Raw genomic sequence first — 15,231 nt, 5'->3', positions numbered from 1 at the left:
TGGCAATTTCTTCAATATTCCTGCTGTATTAAAATTGGACTAAAGTATTATATATTAATTATTTATAGGACATTGCATTAGCATGCGTGAATTGCCATATTAGCAGCCATATCTAATATGGTAAGTTGCTAACTGCATGCAAAAAAGCCTAATCTTAACGCCCTCAGAAATTTTAAGCCGAATGGAAATAAATTTGCCACAATCCGATTTTATACTAAACCAACTTGATTAAGAAATCCAACCCATATCCCAAAAAAGGAAATTTTTCTTTTTATAAATCTACAAAGCAGCGGAATTCGAGAAAACTATATGTACGTGGCATAATGTTATTGGAAAGTGATATTTTTCTATATGAGGTTTTTCTTTCACTTCTATTCTGGACAGTCTCATAAACGGATTCTTTTTATAAAAGGGCATTAAATTTCTACACCTGTTTGAGGATACGCTTAATAAATCTGACAATGTTATGCTGTGTTGTGCAGCACCGATGATTATTAATTGTCTATACAATTTGTTTGACCCACAAAAATATATATACATACACAATTCGATTATTTTATTATTAGTATTTATTATTATGTTTAAACCGATATTTTACTTTTCTCCTTTATGACCCAAATAAATAAATAAATAAAAAATATTGCTGTTTTCCTTTTATGCAAAATCCTAGCGGATTCACCCTTATCAACAAAATTAATAACTTGTTTGGACTCCAATTCGCTGCTTATTTCCCCGTGGCAAAATGCCCCACCGAATGAATGAAAGTTTCGATTCCTCAGAAAAGAAATTCCCAATTTCTATATAAACATGTTCGTTTTACCTAGTTTAATATCAAACTCGTTCTAGCTAGTTTTTTCATTTTCTCTCTAAAACCCACCTCTATTTTCCTTCAATTTCCATTTGAACATGCCATCACTTCCTTTCAGTAGTCAATCCAGTTCCAATAACATTCCCCATATGGGCCATGATGAATCCCCCATCAATGGTCATCAGTCGTTTCATTTTGAAAACTACTCCAACAGCAATTTTGGCCTTAACAATATAAATGAAGGCCGAGGTGGTGGTTTTGTTAGCTCTCAGCCATTGACGCCCGGTAAAAGTAACTTCAACAACCAAACCAGCATTATTAATACTTTCCTTTGCCAAAACCAACCTGACCTCATTTCCCAAATGGGTCAAGTTGGTTTAGGATTAGAAGGAGGCCAACTTGGTGTTGGTGTGCGCCAAAGAGTGATGATGAGTGCTAGTGATCAGGTAAGAAGGGCTAATTTGGTTGGACCACAATCACAAACACATAGGGTTCATGTCCATACTGTGATTGACTATTTCCCTGTCCTCCAAAACCGGTCTCTTCTTGGTCCTAATCACGAGGTTACTTTCACGGAGATTGTGAGAACTCAGCTTCTCACTGCTACCTCTACCAGGGAACGTATTTTACAGGTTTCAAATAATAACATTAATGGAGCTTCAGCCTCAGCCTTTGCCTGTAATAATAATAATAATAATAATAATAATAATAATAACAATAATATTCTTCAAGGCCAAGGCCAAGGCTGTAATAATAATTTGGATCTGAATCATTCATACACCGAGAGACCTCTACAGGGTTTTCATAACTCTGTTGCTGTTCATGGTAACATTGTTAGTCATGATGATTATTTGGGTCATCGACCAAACCCCAGCTTCTATGATTCCGGTAGTCACTATCAAAATAATAACCTTGTCCGAGAACATGGTTATAATTTTCAGCACAACATTTTCAGCCCTAATCAATATCCAAGCCCACCAGTACCACCAAGAAGCCGAGCCACACTCAGGCTCATCGAGAATGATGATGAAAATTATGCGGCCGAGTCAAGAAGTAATATTGGAGCGATAATTAGCAGGGATGTGAAACCCAAACGGTCGTCATGCAGCAGCAGCAGCAACGTTCCAGTGGCAGTGGGCCATCACCATCACCATGATCATCAAATTCAAGACACTACTGCATCAGATGATTCTTCTGATGATGAAGACGATCATGAGGAGATGATGGAGGTGGGAGATGGGCGCACCCACAGCCTCCCTTACAAGAAATACGGACCCTACACGTGTCCGAGATGCATGGGAGTGTTCAACACATCACAGCTATTTGCAGCTCACATGGGGTCTCACTACAAGTATGAGACCGCAAGCGAGAGGAAGAGAAGAAAGCAAGCCAAGTACGGCAAGAAATCTCTCCGCCTTGTTCATTCTCCGGACGGACTCACTCTTGTCCCTCCTATTCATGATCAACCACAAACCATCAATTATGGTAATAACAGAAGAAGAAGAAAGTTAGCCAATCGAGTAGCACTGCTGGCTGTCAAAGCTGAGCCTGAGGACGACCACAATGAACCAGCTGCTCCTGCTCCTCCAACATCACCAGACTTCGAGAGATTTGTTGAGGTTAAGGTTAAGGACGAGCCCTTGGATATGGTTTTTAATGTTGGCATAAATTAGTTGTGCTTTCTTTTCATTTTCAAGACTATTTATATAATATTAATTGATGAACAATAAATTATATCAAATTTATTAGTATTTTTTTTTTTTTTAATGTTTTGGGATTTGAGTATGACAAGTTTTTCTCATTTTCATGAATTTAAATTTCTCTTTATTACAAATTGAAATTCAACTGTTATTATTAACTATCAAAATTTTATAATCGTTATCAGTAATTATCAAAATTTTGTTATATGTATTTTAAAAAGAAATTAATTTTTGCATTTATAAAACTAATTATTTAAGTTCCGCAAAAATAGTAGAATGTTCTTTTTGTTTTGTATAACATTAGAGTTTGAATCTATTTATACCATACCAGTATATAAATATAAACCAATCAATATAAAACATAAAGATAAATTATGACAATAATTAACAAGTGTTTATTAACAAATGCTATGCTTGTTGATTTGTCACATTTTAACCCTCTTTACTTGGTTGATAACAAATCCTAATTAATCAAATAGTTCGGTAATGTATATTACTCCATTACTAGCCATTGTGAATATTGGAGGTAAGAGTAAAAATTTTCATTTGTTTCTACTAACATATGTCTAGAAATAATCATTAGGTACTAAGTAAATGCATCAATGTCAAAATTCTAAGCTTTTACCAAAAAAATTGTCCAAATTCTAGACAAATTGAAGGTCTATGAGGGAAAACACTACTAACAAGTGATTAATAACATTTTATATAATAATATAATGAAGTTACGGTATAATCATATAAATAAGATATTATTATTCTGTTGATTGAAAGGTCTTAACATATATAAATTAAATAATATTTTTTGTTACAAACCAATGTACTAAATTCACGACACTTGCCACGCTTGATAGGTATAAATTTATAAGATGTTCATAAACAAAATTTATAAACATTTAGCTGCTATTGTACTCATGATTCAACAGGACTAGACAATGAGATTGGAGATAGTAAAGTGTTTGTTTGGCCAAAGTAACTAGGATATCTTCTTGATTAGCTTGATTAACGATGGCATAATGGGTTTCCACTTTTCTTCTTTAGCAACAAAATTAGCTTATTACCCTTTAAAAAAAAAAACTCGAATTATTACCCAAAAATAAAAAAAGGGCCAGAATTTCCTATAAAATAAAATAAAATAAAAAACAAAATCACGCTAGAAAATGAATTTACCCACCATCCATTAAATTTGAACAAGGGCAACTAAACCTAATAATTTCCAACTTCAACCATTATATAATCTGTCTTCCAATTCCACTATCAAGTAGTCCTTTTAAAGAAAAATAGACTACTACGACTATGACAAAGTTCTAAATTTAAGGAAAAGTACAACATTTTAGTAAAGGTCAATCAAAAGAGGTAAACATGGCATTGAGGTTTGTTCTACACAGGGATTGCCTCAGGTAATGATTCAGGCGATCCACTGCTGCCATTGAGAACCGTCACATTGCCATCAGAATCCACATCTACAATTACCGAATCACCCTCTTTGATCTCTCTCGCAAGCATTTTCTCAGCCATGCTATCTTCCAAAAGTCTCATAATGGCTCTTCTTAGGGGCCTGGCTCCATAGCTAGGGTTATACCCTTCTTCAACCACTCTATCTCTAAACCTCTCTGTCACTTGGAGTTCTATCTCTTTGCCCTTCAGCCTGTCAAATACCTCCTTCAACATTATATCTGCGATCTCCTTCACCTCCAGCTTTGTGAGCTGTCGGAAGACAATCATCTCATCCAACCTATTCAAAAATTCAGGCCTGAAGTACTGTTTCAGTTCCTCTGTCACCAAGCTCTTAATCCGATTGTAGCTGCTGTCCTTGTCATCATAATCAAGATCGAATCCAATTCTGCGGCCTCCTTTCTCAATTACACTGCTTCCAACATTTGATGTCATTATCAGGAGTGTATTCTTGAAGTCCACAGTCCTGCCCTTGCTGTCAGTTAACCTTCCATCTTCTAGAATTTGAAGCATCATGTTGAAGACATCAGGATGGGCCTTCTCAATCTCATCAAACAGTACCACAGTATATGGACGGCGTCGAACTGCTTCAGTAAGCTGACCACCCTCAGTGTAGCCAACATAACCAGGGGGTGAACCAATAAGCTTGGAAACAGTATGTCTTTCCATGAACTCACTCATATCTAGCCGAATCATGGCATCTTCAGAACCAAAGTAGTAAGCAGCCAAAGCTTTTGCAAGCTCAGACTTTCCGACGCCAGTTGGACCAGAAAAGATAAAGCTGGCAATTGGACGATTGGGATTTTTCAGTCCAACACGAGCTCGTCGAATAGCACGGCTAATAGCTTTCACTGCTTCATCCTGCCCAATGACCCGCTTATGGAGGGTCTCTTCCATCTTGAGGAGGCGGTCAGATTCATCAGTTGACACTTTTTCAACAGGAATGCCAGTCCAAGCCGAGACAATATGTTGGATATCCACCTCAGTCACAGTAGGACCAACATCCCCCGCCTCACTTTCTGCCTGGGTCATCTCCTTGCCCTTGTCCACAACAGCTGAGATCTGTGCCTTCAGGTCCATTTCTCTATCACGTAATTCCCCAGCCTGTTTAAGATATCAAGTGTTGTCAGCCTATCAAACAAAAGCTTTGCTGAAACCCAAACCAAACAGGATAAACTTTTGGCAGCTTCTTCAAAAGGCTCGGATATACCTTTTCAAAGTCTTGACTGCGAACAGCTTCATTCTTCTCTTTAGTAATCTGCCTCAGTTCTTTCTCGAGCTCTCGTGCTTCCTCAGGAAGCTGAAAATGACATACAAACATTCTTACAGCCCATCAACTCAACAAATCCAGAAACCCAAAATAGTGAGGAAGAGACAGATACAGAGGACCAAACGTAGAAAAATTACCTGTGCATGGCGAAGCCGAACTCGGGAACCAGCTTCATCAATCAGGTCAATTGCCTTATCAGGCAGAAAGCGGTCACTGAAAACAGTATTATAGCAATTAGAAAAGGTAAATAGGGCATTAGAAAACTTGCTAATAAGCAAGTGCTTATCACTGATGATCCATAAATTGTGTTATACTTTTCACTTTAGATGTAAGATTTCGTGAAGAGGTTAAAGTCACTTTTCCACAGACAGAACTGATCGTGGAAAAGAGGAAAGCATACATGATGTCAAGCAAGGCCAGGAAAAACACCAATGGATGCCATTACACAAACCTCAAATTCCATGCTTCCTCAATGCTTTCCAATTCTAAATTACAAAAAGCTCATAAAGAAACAATTACCATCAGATAAATCCTACACCAAATGACAAGCATACACTACAAATAGTATATATACTCGTAATGCTTCCTGAAATTGTAAAATTATGATCTCACTCTGTGAAATCAGCACTGAGTCCCAAATAAAAGAAATAAGTTCGTGGTTAGTACAACTTCCTTATCTTGGTCTGAATTGTCAGCCACCTCCCCACAACATTAATCTAAAACTAAAACCACTACATACAAAGCCCCTTAACACTTGTTAACATATCTCAAGGGAGAAAAGAGGATAAGAAGGGATGAATGGAGCTGGATGAAACTGCCCAGAAGCCAAATAGTTAACCAGAAAGCAGCTTAACTGCCTATTAATATCCACAAGGGACTCTTTAAGAAAAAGGTGAAGTTATATTTTGTTGCTTCAAACACATTAGTAACATTTCATATAGAAGTGGAGAACTGCAGAGTATTGATTACTAACTCAAAAACTGAATTTTAATATGAACCTACCTGATGTATTGATATGACAACTGTGCAGCAGATACCAACGCTTCATCAGTGTAGCGGAGCTTGTGGTGAAGCTCATACCGCTCTCGAAGCCCTTTCAGAATCAATATTGTTTCATCGACAGTTGGTTCAGGCACTTTTACAGGTTGAAACCGTCTTTCTAAGGCTGGGTCCTTTTCAATATGCTTTCTGTATTCATCTAGTGTTGTGGCTCCAATACACTGCACCAATACAGATGACATTGAACATTATCTTAAATCCAAAATATATACAGCTGTAAGATATTAACATTATCAACTAACATCATGCTGAACTAGCAGCACTATGTTACTGTTCATATTGGCAAATTAGATGGAAGCACACTGCAATTACGTCCCATATATGTTTTATCAAATCTCTAGCAATAAACAATTTATTTCTGCTCCTGCATCAATAATAACAAGAAACCAAAGAAACACCTCAACTGGTAACTGCATGCAAGCCTCCCTATATTGTAATGTCAAAGCACAACAATTTTCCATCATCAGCAATCATAACAGCCCATAAAGCACAAGTGCGCATGAGCAGGCTCTCTCTCTCACACACACGCAAGAGCAAAAAAAACAAAATAAATAAATAAACTATTTCTTCGAGATCCCAAACACAAATTTATAGATGCATCTTCCAGTTATTCAGATCAAACTAAACAGCTCAAATCTAATTTGACAATTTATTTAAAAAAAAGAAAAAGTAACAGCATTACCTGCAGTTCACCTCTGGCAAGAGCAGGTTTTAATATGTTTGCAGCGTCAATTGCCCCTTCTGCTGCTCCTGCTCCAATCAAGGTGTGTACCTCATCGATGAAGAGAATAATTTCATCACTTTGTTTGATTTCCTCCATTAGCTTCTTTAGTCTTTCCTCAAACTCTCCACGATACTTTGTGCCAGCAACAAGAAGACCCATATCCAGAGTTATAACCTAAAAAATAAACATTCATTGTTAGTTTACTATTCACTAATATGAAGATCATTGAAGCCACAGGCAAAATTACCATATTGATTCTATTGTAAACAAATTAACACTCACCTTCTTCCCCTCTATTGTTTCAGGAACATCACCACTTGCAATACGTTGGGCAAGACCTTCAGCTATTGCTGTTTTCCCAACACCAGGTTCTCCAATAAGACAGGGATTATTTTTAGTACGTCGACCCAAGATTTGAACAACACGTTCTATTTGCTGCTGCCTTCCGACAACAGGATCCAGCTTACCCTAGAAAACACAAGAAATAGTTCTAAAAAACAGTTGGCAACAAAGAAACACCACCTCACAATACACCACAAGAATTGTAAAGACTGCCAAAATTACCTCTTCAGCTAGCTTAGTCAAATTAGTTCCATACTCCTCTAGAGTTGGCATCTTATTTCCACTGCTTCCTCCTCCAACACCAGCACCCACAGCTTCTGTGCTCTCACCCACCATTCGAATCACCTGCCCACCCAAATGAAAAGTGAATTTTCCACAATAATAAAGGAAATGTGACAGAAAATGTAAATGGTTGCCTTGTTTTACCTGTGTGCGAATGTTACTCGGGTCAGCACCTAAATTTTCAAGAACACGAGCTGCTACACCTTCACCCTCACGAAGCAGGCCCAGTAGCAAGTGCTCAGACCCAATGTAGTTATGCCCTGGCGGTTCCATGAAATATGACCTTTCAGTTAACTAAACAAATGTGACATATTCTAAAGAAGCCAATATTTAATTAAAAAGGACAAAAAGGATACTCAGGGTACACATGGAACAAAGAATTTAAAAAAAAAAAAGAAAAAGAGAGAGAGAGAGAGAGAGAGAGAGAAGAAAGGGAAAGGACAGAAAACAAAACAAGACATTGATTAAACAGGGGTAAGAAAACGAACATACCAAGTTGGCGGGCTTCCTCAAGTGAGAGCTCCAAAACACGCTTTGCACGGGGAGTAAATGGAATCTCTACAGCAACAAATCCACTACCCCTTCCAATTATCTTCTCCACTTCAACACGCGCTTCTTTAAGATTTATTCCCATGGCTTTAAGGACCTTGGCAGCAATTCCAGTACCCTCACCAATAAGACCTAACAGTATCTGCTCTGTGCCAACGAAATTGTGACCAAGTCTCCTTGCTTCTTCTTGTGCAAGCATAATTACTTTAATTGCTTTTTCTGTAAAGCGTTCAAACATGGCTTTAGGTACAGCTCTGCTAGCCCTCTGGCGCCGCCTTGAAGAGATTGCAATTGCAACTTTAGAATGGAAATCCTGGCCAGGCCTTGCCATAGTATCCAAAGCATTATATCCTCGTAATCCTGAAAAGCCTCTCATTCTCATTCCAGGTACTTGTAAGCTGTACATCATTTTGACTGTTCCTCTAGCTTTTCCAGATCCTTTAGGTTGGCCACGCCTTAACCCAGAAACTAAGCCAGGGACATTAGTTGACTGAACCAGAACCCTAGCCATTATGCCCGCCTGTGTATGCTGCAGAAAAATCTACTTCTTACCATTCCATAACAAACACATATATGCAGAAACAAAAATTACAGAGCAGAATCCACCAAAATTTCAACATCCGCTTTGCAAAAATCGTAAATGATGTCACTATAAAGTAACACGGACATGCAAAACAAATTATTTTAGTAAGCTGCTAACAAGTAAAATGTGTCGTCATAATTAAATTGCAACTGAAACACAACAATATTCATCAAAACGAACTATATTCTAAGAGTCAGTTAAAAGCTAAACAAAAAACAAGCTAACAAAATGTCACTTTAAGCTGAGAACAATCAACATGCATGTAGAAACTAAACTACCGTATAGAATACAAACTCAACTATAAATCCAAAAACATCATGACGTAAAACACATCTGAGCAAACTGGACAAGCAAACATAAAATTAGAGCCATAAATAACAAATTATGCAAGACCACAAAAGCTTAATAAGGATATCCAATTGGAACCCAGAATATGTATCTAAAGATTATATAAAAGACCAAACACTTCAGGGAGAACTAAAATGCAAAGATAGCACAAAATAGCATGTCATTTACATTACCACAACCACCAGGGACAATCACCAATACTAGGTCACAAAAACTAAAAAATAAAAAATAAAAAACCCAAGACTTTAACAGAAAACGATGGAAAATATACGCAAAACTAGAATAATCAGGATAATTGACCAGCGGAGAATTGAAACCCTAAACAGATAAGCTAAGGTACATCCAAAAACCCTAATTCCAATAAAAGAAGCATATTATAGAAAGCAGAAGAGCAACAAATACGAAATTGAAAACAAACTTACCTAACGTCCTGAAATGAAACTTGGATTAATTTAAAATTTGAAAAGAAAAAAAGAGAGAGAAAAGGCGAGGTGGAGAAAGAGGGAAGGAGATAGAAAGAGAAAAAGAAGAGAGAGAGAGAGGGAGGAGGGAAGTGGGGGGTCTTTTCTTCAGAAAGAAGAGAGAGACCCTATTTTTATGGTCGGCTCCTAAGTAGATGAAGAGAAAAAAAAAAAAAAAAAAAATGTGGTCGATAACAGACTCTCCTTACCTCCCTACTATTTTATATCTCTTTCTCTATCCCCTTTCTTTCTTTTCCCTTCCTTCTCCGTCTGCCAAAACTATCCTCCTTCATCCACTGTAGCCTGCTCTATTATAATAATCCTACAACTCCCTCAATGCCACCGTTCGATCCGAATACCCAAGGCCTTGTTTTCTAACTGGTTTTTTAGTCTCGCACGTTGGAGTGGGCCCCACCATTTCAATACTGTCCCAGTGTCCCTTTGATTTTTTTGTTTCCTGACTGATTTGCCCTTCCTTAGGTCTCTTGATTCGCCGCCTTAATGCATTTTTTCAATATGTCGCTGTACCGAAGTCGTATACGAGACGAGTTTCTTGGAAAGATTTTTTTTCTTTTCATTACTTCACTTTTTTTTTTTTTTCCTCCTCTTCTGGAGAGATTCTTTGTTTTTCATTTCCCACGGTTTGAGATATTAAAATATGAAAAATTTAAAATTTTATAAGCCCAAAAAAGGAGGACAGGAATGATCAAATGGGGCACGTCAATTTTTGGCAATAACCATGATTATGACGTATGTGTAAGCTAAAATATCAAGCAAGAAGTTGGTCGGCAACCTTATTTTAGGCCCCGCTGTCAGTCCAATTACCATTCTTTTTTTTTTCTTTTTTTTCTTTTTCCTTCCAATTATCGTTTTTCTTATTTAGTCATTTTCTTTTTTTTTGGGGGGAATTTCTTATTTAGAGATAGTTTCCCTTTCACGTTTTTCCTTTTCGGTAATTCTCTTCTACGTGCGCGATTAGATTGAAAGACTTCAGGTATTTGGGCTGGAAAGCGACTTTCGGCCCAACACGTATTAGTAGACTAGTCCGCATCCTTTTTTTTTTTTTTAAATAAAAAAATAAGTTTATTTAGTATTAATTTTTCTTTCAATATTATAAATTTGTTAATTGACATTGGAAACTAAAAGATAATAAGCAAAATAGAACAAAATTCTCCTGCATACTGAGCATATATATATATATATACACATATGGATCATGGAAAATTATCTTCTTCTGCTCTCTAGAAGCAACCACCTTAATTATATGGAAGGGCTAATCCAGAAACTAATTAATCATGAATGAGTATAACAATCGATGGCATAACATTTTAGCAATGTAAAATATATACATATATATATATTTACACATGTAATATTGCCAAAAACAAACTATCAAAATCAAGGGTGTGTCATTTGATTTTCAACGCGACATAACATGGCCTTTGTAATAGAGATGACAAACCCAGTGCAGCCTCAAATGCGCCCTGCATGCAACACAAATTGTGCCGAATAACATTATTAAATTCACAGGACACTTCAGTGCGTACCTTTACCAAACCAAAAGGCTGGCTAGTAATTAGTATTATTGTTGTCCTTGATATGTAAGTTTAACTAAACATAAACAACAAATACTTAATTAAATACTAATCCCAACTCCATTTTATCTAATTTCCAAAGAAGAGTTTTTCCATTTACGTCACTACATATATAATTGCATAACCTTATGGACACAAGATAGACACTTCTTTTGTAAGCCTCCTTGGGAGGCCTCCTTTTGTGCTTAATGCTGTCTTGTAAAAAAAAAAAAAAAAAAAAAAAAAAGACATTTCTTTTATTGACTGTTGACCTAACTTAGCTTTTTTCATCACTCAAGAGTCAAAGCTTGTTGTGGTACCAGAAAACACCTTTGGATGGAGAAGTATCGCTGAGCTCGACATAAAATCACTCTTTGGCCTCCTTCCATATAGCCTTATAAACTGCGGTCCCATTAAAACAATGGTAGTCTCTGAGTATAGGCTTGATAGTTTTAATGCCCTCCATGGCATGGTAATGCAGCATCGCAGAGAATAGATGGTGAGCCACATGTGTAACGGTAATATTATGGAAAACCTTATTCAACAACTCCTACTCCCTGTCCATCGACGACAAAGCACCCCTAAGCCAATCCCATTCCGAGGAATCACATTGGGGCGGTGCAGGGTGAGTATGGTGCAAGTATGTTATCAAAACTAGAAAGCTATTCCACAGTAAGTAATGGAACCTCATAAACGCATGCCAGCCTAACGAATCCTTTTGCCATGGCAACCCTGTGAGGTATAAAAAACTTAGTAAAAATATCAGCATCCAAGATGTAAATCTGAAGCATTTCTGGATCAGCGTATATGGGATCGTAGGGATCAAAATGGCATGCGAAACGCTCGTAGTGTCAGCATAAAACATCGAAGGTCGAATATAGAGGCCAGCCTAGGGTGAAAGTTGCCACAGGTGAAGGAACCCTTCCGGGGAGGATTGTTTAAACATTTGGCATGCTATGGGAGTTTGGATCTGGGTCCAGGGACATTACCCTATTTTCATGAAAAGTAAAGGACGAGGAAAGTAGAAAGGAGGAGGAGGCTGACAGTATCATCCACCCATTGGTAGTCGCTAAAGACATGGTGGCTGCATTCATGAGCAATGACCCAGACACCACTTTAAAACACAGCCCTGAATGATCCAACAAAGCGATCGTGAAAGGTAGTGGAAAGACAAGCAAAGAAGAGATCGAAGACAACAAAAAAGAAGGATCGGATAAGTGAGCGTTGGAAGCAATGGGGTGGAACAACTTTCTAGATATGGCTAAGAGTGAATGAAGGCCTTTTTTTTGGGTACTCTTTGGAGGAATGGAGATTTTTGCCCCCTGATGATCATACTCAATATTTCGCCTTCGCCTTCCACTTCTTTGTGCCTGCCAGAAAGCTAATGCCAATTGTTGGTTAGGTCAATTTCGGACTTTATAATTAATTTATATAAATGTCCTTTTTTTTTTCATGGAAGTAAAATAGTTTTGAAGCCATTCAGGAGGATATCACATGCCTTTGATAATAGCGAAGAATTGCATATTTTGCTTTACACATGAAACGGAAATCGTAATTTAAGGTGTGCAAGTACTACCATAACGGATCTAAAACAGAGTAGAAGAGCACATGTGATGTGACTGAAACAAAGTGCAATAAAAACTATGCACAAAACAGGCCCTGGTGGTCCAATATATAATTTAATGCAATATCAATGTCAAGATATAGTTAACCTTCAATCATTGGACTCAAAGACGAAAAGCTGAATGCTCTCTATTAATCAAGGGGAAACAACAAGAGTAAGAACGAAAAGCTGAATGCTCTCTATTAATCAAGCCGAAACAACAAGAGTAAGAGAAAACTAAGTAAGCAGTTGACATGCTATATATATCAAAGTTCGGGCTAGAGAATTGAATATATATATATATATATATGAAAGGACCTTTACATGGAAATGGAGTGATGCTTGATATTGGCCAAAAAAATGCAATGTAATTATGTACAATTGTGGTCGCATTCAATCCATAGTCTATCACTTTTACAAAAAATGGCATAGGTAACAGAATGTTTACACTTCCATATATAGGTTGTGTTCCACCCATTAATAATAAATAATGAAATATGAAGTTTATCCCAAAAATTACCAAAATTAAAAGAATTTAAGGAAGATAAAAATATCTATCGCTCCTGGTTGATGGCGTTGATAAAAGAAACAAGCCAGAATTCCATGATATTAGTTTGTAGAGAATTCAAATGGCAACAATGAAGAACTAAAGAAAAAATTGTGTTTAGACATGCAGTGATTATGCAAGTAAGAATTCATTACTGTTTTCTAATAGAACAAACAACAGCTGCAGTCATATACATAGAAATTAATTTATTCACTACCACTACCATTTTTGCTATCGAATCCAGCGAATATGAATTAGAAAATATGAAAATTCAAGAAACAAAAATGTTTTCTTTCTTTAGTTGTACCCATATGATACAAAAATTTATATATAAGCAAAAGAAAGTTTCAAGGTCTAGGCAAGGTATAGGATATCCACTGAAAAGCTTAACAACATAGATAAGAAAAACCACGTACACATTACATCAATAACATAAAAGGCTTTGAAAAGAGTATCAGAATCAATATTAAATCAATAATTTGCTTCCTTTGTCTCTCCTACTCTTCCCCTGTATTTTTGTTGTCTTTGTTTCTCCACCTCTCTCTTGATGTATAGTATGCATCCAAATGCATTAGCCCATAGGTGGACTTACATAGTGTGTGATTGTGGCTCTTTGGCTTAACAAGGGGAGAACCTGTATTTAAGTAAAAAATTTCTGTTTCATATAAATGGGTCCGCACGAGATTGTATTCATGTACACTCGCACGTGATATCTGAAATTGTGTCATCTTGTCATTGGATGCAACTTAAGAAGGTTTTGGTCCTTCCCCTCCCATTAGAATCAATCAAGCACTGGTAGCTTTAATGGATGGTCTTAATCTCGCTTGAACTGGTGGACTTTTTTATGGATGTTCGTAAGGGATAAGGTTTCTTCGTTATGACGAAACTAACCTTGCCATCTCAGCCAAAGCTATTTATGAAGGTTATCACCCTCTTTGTTGCTATTTGGATTGGCAATGGGACCAAAAGACTAATACTAATCAACTGAAGGTCATCAATTTTAAATCACATGTTAAACAAGATCAAATTAGATTGGAACAACTTTCATGATCATGCAAGGAACGTCTTTTTTTGGGGATAATAAAGAGCAAATAAAAGTTTGAACATTTCCCCCCAAAAAAAAAAAAAAAAAAACACAAAATAGAGTTGATGATCATGCAATGAAAGTATATGTAACCGCACCAAACACTCATATAGCTTTTAGAACAATTAGATATTGACTTTGTGTAGTGTACGTGTGTCTCACGAGATTGCATCCATTTTTGTGACCGTATTGGAATGTCTTCCCTTCTGAAAAGAGTATTCATCTTAGCTTTAGTCATATTCCACACTAGCTTTTTCTTTTTATGATAATTTGTTGACTTCATTGAGAACATAGATTATCCTTTTTAGTAATAGATGCCTTGTACAACTTTATTGTCGGTAATAGAATGAATTCTCGATAAATTTTGTAGTGCTATATGATATTATGTGCAATGCAACCAAAAAAAAAAAAAAAAAAGAAAGAAGAGAAAAGCATTTAAGAGAAATTAACGAGTAGATTAATTAATTTTTGGTTGATCCAAAACACTAAATGCTCATTTTCGACAACTAGATTTATTCTAATTGTAAAACTACTAAAAATACAATTGCAAATTCTAAATTTAACTGACAAAGTGGGTTAGCTCTACCACAGCTTCAGTGGTAGAGCATCTTTATTTATATCTATGAGAATACGAGTTCGAATCATACGGGAGACAGAAAAAATGGATAGTTTATATTTAGGTAATTTATTAAAAAAAAAAATTCTGGATTTAACTAAGTTCTCTTTCTTTTAATCAATAATGTATTATAATATATATATATTTTTTAAAAAGAAAAAACATATCATATATATAGATATCCATTTGGTCAAAGTAGTTATGTAGTGAAACATTTAAGTACAAAGTT

General features: G+C 36.4%; 1 protein-coding gene and 1 pseudogene across 3 annotated transcripts; both read right to left on the bottom strand.

The window, feature by feature from the left end:
• Positions 1-3,659: 3,659 nt before the first annotated feature.
• LOC107403384 (chaperone protein ClpC, chloroplastic) lies at positions 3,660-9,759 on the bottom strand. 3 transcript variants are annotated; one of them, XM_048469271.2, is made up of 10 exons: positions 9,540-9,758; positions 8,130-8,715; positions 7,782-7,897; positions 7,578-7,700; positions 7,296-7,481; positions 6,972-7,187; positions 6,233-6,450; positions 5,368-5,443; positions 5,171-5,260; positions 3,660-5,064 (listed from the first exon to the last, which is right to left on the bottom strand). In XM_048469271.2, the coding sequence occupies exons 2-10, from the start codon at positions 8,695-8,697 to the stop codon at positions 3,886-3,888; spliced, it is 2,772 nt and encodes a 923-aa protein (XP_048325228.1). In that variant the 5' UTR covers positions 8,698-8,715; positions 9,540-9,758; the 3' UTR covers positions 3,660-3,885. The 3 variants fall into 3 exon arrangements, with proteins under 3 accessions (XP_048325228.1, XP_048325227.1, XP_048325226.1); XM_048469270.2 differs by having other exon boundaries at positions 7,578-7,897; positions 8,130-8,727; positions 9,540-9,759; XM_048469269.2 differs by having other exon boundaries at positions 7,578-7,897; positions 9,540-9,759.
• Positions 9,760-11,453: 1,694 nt separating this feature from the next.
• LOC107403383 (delta(12)-acyl-lipid-desaturase-like) lies at positions 11,454-12,874 on the bottom strand (annotated as a pseudogene).
• Between the last annotated feature and the right edge of the window lie 2,357 nt (positions 12,875-15,231).

The sequence above is a fragment of the Ziziphus jujuba genome, chromosome 10 (assembly GCF_031755915.1).
Source record: "Ziziphus jujuba cultivar Dongzao chromosome 10, ASM3175591v1".
NCBI classification, from domain to species: domain Eukaryota; kingdom Viridiplantae; phylum Streptophyta; class Magnoliopsida; order Rosales; family Rhamnaceae; genus Ziziphus; species Ziziphus jujuba.
Note: the sequence above shows the minus strand (reverse complement) of the source record. Positions and strands in the feature narration are given on the sequence as shown.

Coding starts and splice junctions, on each gene's coding strand:
- LOC107403384 (XM_048469270.2), bottom strand. CDS start 8,697: ATGGCTAGGGTTCTGGTTCAGTCAACTAATGTCCCTGGCTTAGTTTCT. Junction 7,482..7,577: donor TGACTAAGCTAGCTGAAGAG/GTAATTTTGGCA, acceptor TGTGTTTTCTAG/GGTAAGCTGGATCCTGTTGT. Junction 5,444..6,232: donor TTGTCATATCAATACATCAG/GTAGGTTCATAT, acceptor TACTGTTTTCAG/TGACCGCTTTCTGCCTGATA.